The sequence below is a fragment of the Sander lucioperca genome, chromosome 21 (genome assembly GCF_008315115.2).
Source record: "Sander lucioperca isolate FBNREF2018 chromosome 21, SLUC_FBN_1.2, whole genome shotgun sequence".
Classification (NCBI taxonomy): Eukaryota; Metazoa; Chordata; class Actinopteri; order Perciformes; family Percidae; genus Sander; species Sander lucioperca.
Genome location: NC_050193.1, coordinates 12,072,461 through 12,078,574, shown reverse-complemented (window position 1 = coordinate 12,078,574; position 6,114 = coordinate 12,072,461). Strand labels below are relative to the sequence as shown.

General features: G+C 36.9%; 1 protein-coding gene across 2 annotated transcripts; it reads right to left on the bottom strand.

The window, feature by feature from the left end:
- Nucleotides 1-869: 869 nt before the first annotated feature.
- On the bottom strand, nucleotides 870-3,945 carry LOC116051840 (interferon-induced protein 44-like). Of its 2 annotated transcripts, none has more exons than XM_035997149.1 (8): nucleotides 3,831-3,945; nucleotides 2,939-3,003; nucleotides 2,785-2,818; nucleotides 2,343-2,528; nucleotides 1,943-2,095; nucleotides 1,630-1,801; nucleotides 1,430-1,537; nucleotides 870-1,287 (listed from the first exon to the last, which is right to left on the bottom strand). In XM_035997149.1, the coding sequence occupies exons 3-7, from the start codon at nucleotides 2,803-2,805 to the stop codon at nucleotides 1,497-1,499; spliced, it is 573 nt and encodes a 190-aa protein (XP_035853042.1). In that variant the 5' UTR covers nucleotides 2,806-2,818; nucleotides 2,939-3,003; nucleotides 3,831-3,945; the 3' UTR covers nucleotides 870-1,287; nucleotides 1,430-1,496. The 2 variants fall into 2 exon arrangements, with proteins under 2 accessions (XP_035853042.1, XP_035853041.1); XM_035997148.1 differs by lacking the exon at nucleotides 3,831-3,945 and adding an exon at nucleotides 3,167-3,360.
- Between the last annotated feature and the right edge of the window lie 2,169 nt (nucleotides 3,946-6,114).

The following is a 6,114-nucleotide window of genomic DNA, read 5'->3' as shown; positions in this document are numbered from 1 at the left end:
TAAAGTGGCGATGTGTAACTTTCAGTTTGTGTTGATTCTAGCGGCCGCTTTGGACAAAAGCGGTAGTGTTTTTACGACGCTTGCTGTCGTAAAGGTCTTTTCTTTACGGTGCTATATTGCCCACTGTAGATTACTGAGTTAGCGTTCCGATGAGGTTAATATAGTCGCGATAAATATTTTACTCAGACAGAAAATCATTCATTTACAATAAGAGAACTTAGCCTACTCTGGAAGTATCGTGTGCTAAACCGGGTAACGTTATCACTGTCACTGTGTAACGAGCCAAAGCATTAAGAGTTTGTTGTAGCAACCAATGTAATAATAACTTATATTTATACAGCGCATTTCATGAAACCCAGGGACGCCTTACACAAGTACAGGGGGACAAGGGAAAAGAAAATAGTAGGTCAACACAAACGCGAACATAAAGGAATAAAATGTCCCCGCTAAATGGTCGTTTGTATTGCCTCGTATGTTTCTATTTATTTACTTTTTTATTTTCACAAGTTTGTGCACTTGTTGTTCACATGCTATCATTGTTTACCTGATTTTTTTGTAAATTGCATTTTGTCAATAAAAAAAAAGAAAAAAGAAAAAACGAGCTTTCCAGTCGCATTGGTATTTTCGTCAATGACAACTTTAATTATTTTTGTTATTTATTATAGTACAGCAGTTCTGGAGCACAACATTTCAGTATATATAAGGTCCAAACATTGAAATAGAAAATGCAGTTTGAACTGTAGATATGTAACAAGTCCTTCGAAAACAAATTCACTGTTCAACCAAATTTAGTTCAATTTCAACTGAGACATGAAGCTTTGTTTTGACCTGCGAATCACCAGATTCATGATTAACTAACACCAAAAATGACCAACTGAATCAATACATTATCTAATGATACAAAAACTCAAAATACATAGTGAGGGTAGGTTTTAATTGCATCAGGCTGATGCACATGCAGCCTGTTCATACTTTATTTAGCAAGGTAGATGTATGACAACTTATAGCAGATATGCATTACGTGCATGCAAATGAAAACCCAGAAGCCCACTTTATGCCATTACTGTTTGCAGACTGACTCTTTTCACGCTGCTAAAGCAAAATTTGCCTCAGCAGTATGTAGGTCTACATGCTGTCAACAAAGTCTTTTCCAAAGTTAATCATCTATCTCAGTGCACTCAGTATCAGTGTGTCAGTGTCATCATTTGTGGCGATCTCTGAGTGGTAGTTCTTCACCGGAAAGATGCAGTACAGTGGAATACCCAGCCCCGCACTTAATTTTTCCATCTAAATTTTAAAAAGTTTGACATTTAAAAAATGAAAATGCTGATCAAAGGAGATTTCTGTGTTAGATTATTAAAATGCAAAGCGAAATTGTATTCCAACTTGGATAACAACTCTCTACATAAAATCACCAATAGAGACTTACCTGTTGCTTCAGGTACATGCTCTTATAGACATTCCTTATATCTCTTTTGACCTCTGGGCAGGCTTCATCAATTTTGGTGAGAATAGAGAATAGCCAGTTGGGGAATCCCTGATGATACAGAGCAGATTCAATTAAAATGTTGTTTGTCAGATTATTTATAATTCAATTTATGAAACCCCAATGGCAACCCTTACTCTTACCCATGTCTCTGGCTGCAAGTCTGACTTCCCTCATCTTTCTCACAGATTCAGCATTCAGTATATTTACTGTGTCGGCAGTGATTACACAAACCAGAACATGAACTCGGTCACACAGAGTGGGGGTTTTGTTGTAGTTTTTATCATCCTCCAATATTTTACAGACAGGATTGAACTGGAAAACAATGTAAAATGAAATCAAATAATGAATTTTGCATGTACTTTAAATAGTTTCTTCATCTTTATGCACATTTACAGTGCACAAAGCTGGATTGTATTTCTGAAATCAAACAAAGTTTATTGAATTTAGTTGTACATTGTAACCATCTCTAATGTGTCCCATCAAAGCTTGTTTGATGTCTTCCACACCAACTCCTTTATTGGTTCCTTGCTCAATGCCCATGATGTCAGTGAAGACAAAGGGGTAAAATGTTCCTGGTCCTCCGTTTTGGATTTTAAAAGTTCTGTACTGTAAAACAGAAAAGAGCTGTTATAACAACAATAGTGCCACCTAATGACTGATCAACGTGCGGCAGTTTGTCTCTTGTTAGATTCATCACAACTAGTTGCTCAACACTGCTGCTCGCCTGATCTGTATACTGCAATTATCAATGCAGTTGTAGATAAAATATTGAAAAAGTTGTTCAATTTCATGAAGTTTTATTGTCCACAATATACGAGACCTCAGTTAAACCACACTTAAAATGAATTCGTACTTCTGTGGTGAAGCTCTCCTGATAGATTGCATCTGGCAAAGCTCGACAAGTGATTCTGCCTTGTAAAGCACTGTCGACAGAGTTGATGAAGCTGGACTTGCCAGAACCAGTGGGTCCATAAAGCAGAACTCTGAGCTGTTCATCATCGTTAAGAAGATGAAAATCCTTCACAAACTGCAGGTCTGGCTGTTCAATTAAGAAAAGGTTATAAGATTTTAGATTTACTTCTTTAAATCTATTTTGCATATGGTGCACATACTTTGTGGTTGCTGTTGTTACAGACACCCGTGACCATCATGTTAGTGAGGCTGACAACTAACACTAAATTACATCAGAAAATGAATTCTCAACAAATGAGCATGTGCAGTCGTGCCATTTTGGTTTTTTGGTTAAGGTAATTAGTTCAAGAAAAGCCATTAAACACACTTAGCACATCACTTACCCCCATGTTATGTCCCTCCATTGTTCAGTAAAAGCTAAAGTGCACATGTGGCTGTAATAGACGAGTCACATTTAAGGGAATAACTTCAACAATCATGAAGAATATGTAATTTTCTGTTATTTTTACAAGTTTCAACCATATTCTAGTATCTTACTAGAAGGTGGGAGAGGGGGTGAGTTGCCCAGCGATTTCATCCATGTCCATGCCATTGCCAAACAGCTACAATAAACAAGGCAATGTGTAAACAAGAATCACTTTTTCATATGAACATTAGTTATTGCTTAAAACCAAACCAAATTTCAACAGAATATTTGGGACTTTTTAGTTTAGAATATTTAAGAGTATCAGGTAAGCATCACACACATTTTATTTAATATTTCACCTTTATTTTTACAGGGAAGTCATTAAGAACAGGTTCTTATTTACATTGGCGGCCTGATATGTGGCAAAGCCACTTAGGGAAATAGGGCTAGACAATAAATACATACACTGAATGTATTTCTATACATACAGTTTAGAAATTACATAAAATACATTTAATCTAGTTCATGTTCACTCTAGTATTTTTTGTTTTGTGTTCAATTGTTCCATCCTAAGAAACCTTTATCTACCGAGTCCTAAAAGATTGTTTTAACTTTTTTTAGTGGCAACATGATATAATTATGGCGTGCACAATTATTCTTAAGAAAGAGCAGTGGTTTCCAAAACAACAGAAAAGGAGGTACTGTATTATAGATTTAGAAAATGTTGTGTTACTTAATTCTTAATATTTCACCTCTTAATAGCAAATTGTAAAGCCACATTTATTGGTACAGATATCATTAAAAAAAGATCTTACCTCAGCTGTTTTGTGGAAATAGTGGTGATGGTTTACCTCAAGTTATGCCACTGAAATTGAGAAATTAAGCTTTTCATACCGTATTCCAATCTCGTTTTCATCACTTTGGCAAATCATGTGACTATAGAAGTAAACCACAGCTTTTAAAGCATTAAATTAATCATGAGTTGATATTCCTAAATTACAAAGACATGGTTAGTATACTTACGAGTATCCAGTAGAAGTAGATGCCTGTTTGGTGTTATCTACATTGATGTGCATATCATGTGAGGCCACGCAGTTTTAAATGTTTGAACATCCTTTCGGTTTCCTTTGGCTAATCTGAAAGAATGATTCTCTTTGAAAGCTGTCATCCAGTCCAGGTATGTAACCTAAGGGTGTGGTTGGGTGCGTCACACATTTTACACATTTTGAAAAGATGCTGGAAAGTCCAGAATTACCAGCCTCCACCCTAAGGTATCAGCAGTTATTGGACACCCAAAGGTCCAATAGAAAGCTAACTAGCTATTGTGCAGGTGTCTATTTTGGTTTCTCTATTCACAGTACCTGCATCATGGCAGCACATGGCCTACCTGGACTCTGCAGACGTGGTTACATATTTTCATTATCACTTGACACAGTCCCACCCAGTGACTGAGTTTGGGAAACATGCCACGAGTGAGCATCAAGTGACAACATACTGAACCAGTTTTTCACCTCTGCCCACCATCTTACCCTGCCCCAGTCTTCTTCCAGTGGTGTAGTCCATGTGATACGCAGGTATACTTAGACTACACCACTGTATTCTTCCTAATGTCTGCAGTACAGTACAGATGTCCATGTTTCTGTGGAGTTTGCCTGCTCAATGCTTCACTGAACCCCCTACAAGTTGCAAGTCACAGCAGAAGTACGAACACCATTCAGACTTCTTCAGGCCCCATAACTTGATCCAACATCTTTGGAGTTGTTATAAACAACATCAATTTGAGACCCTCTATGATATACAGTATGTAAATTGAACAGAATGTACAAACCTAGAGTGGGTACACCACACGCTCACAGGAGATTCAACTGTCTCATTACTTTGTTTAAAAAAGTCCTTTTAACACTTCGACACGACAATTAAACGTTTTTATCCCTTACATGTCAATATGTAACATGACACTATATCACCAAACGCCTTGTTTTCTTCAGCTCATTCTTTTCTTTCATTTCTCATTCTTCAAATGCCAGTTCCCCTGCTTTTGCATGTCCATTTTAAAATTTATATATTTAAATATATTGCATGTTTATATATTTTATATTTGAAATCTTCAAATCGTGAGCAATTTCAGGATTAAAACAGCATTACTGCAACGATTTCTGAAAGACCCACCAAATGACAGTATACCAAGCCACGACTGAATGGGTGAAAAGCTGCAATTACCGCTCAACATATTTTACCAATCAAAGGAATGATGTATAGCAACAAATACTATAATAAGCTTCCCTCCCACAATCAGAATAGTTTCATTTTCCCTTGTTCTGTGTATGTATGACTTTTCTGCAGGACTTATATACATCTAAATCTTTACAGAATTCAATGCATTATAATATCACTATTATAGATTAAACAAACTGTAGAAGGCTGATGGTGATGGTCACTTGATTTTGCACCAAGGAAATAATGATTAACAAACTATTGTAAATTGTAAAACAATTGAATGTATTGTTGAACCATTTCATTCCATTAAAAGGATACATGCTGACCTCTGGTGGATGTGCAGGCAGATTCACAGAGAACACACAATCATAGACAGTAAAACATAACGGTCAGAGCTTCCGGGTCTGAAAAGTGAAGCCTATGGACCTTTTTCACAGCAGGCATTTTGACTTGTCATAGTAGGAAAAGCACAACTGAAATTGATAACCTTAACGATGGCTCAATTCCATCAAGTGTCCCAGTAAGCTATTTCAGTGAGTCAGCATGCATAATACCAGGGCCTCTCCTAAGTGGAATGCAGCCATCATTAATGGTTTTGAATACACCTGTGCTTACTATGACATGTCAACATGTCTGCCGTGAAAAAGGTCTATGCAGAAGTGCCTTAAACCTGCATTCTATCTAATTTCCAGCAGGGGGAACCTCCATTGCTTGCCAAAAGAAGCCGGCTTGTATAGAAGTCTATGAGAAAATGACCCTGATTTTGTTTTTAATTACCTGCTTCATGTAGTTCTACTGGAACATAGGGTCAGTTTCAGCAAATATGACAGAAAGTTAGTTTTATAAATCTTACCTACTGCACCTTTAATGTTAGCATGCTAACATGCTAAACTCAAAAGTTGAACATGGTAAACCTTATTATAGCCTACCTTCTAAACATTAACATGTTAGCATTTTCACTGTGAATATGTTCACATGCTAATATGAGCATTTAGCTCCAAGCACCGCTGTGTGCAGCCCCACAGAGGAGCTAGCATGACTGGAATCTGTCTCGTTGACCCTCTTCTGAGAGAGGATAAAACAGAACATT

Coding starts and splice junctions, on each gene's coding strand:
- LOC116051840 (XM_035997149.1), bottom strand. CDS start 2,805: ATGGAGGGACATAACATGGGG. Junction 1,802..1,942: donor ACATTAGAGATGGTTACAAT/GTACAACTAAAT, acceptor ATTGTTTTCCAG/TTCAATCCTGTCTGTAAAAT. Junction 1,538..1,629: donor ACTTGCAGCCAGAGACATGG/GTAAGAGTAAGG, acceptor CTGTATCATCAG/GGATTCCCCAACTGGCTATT.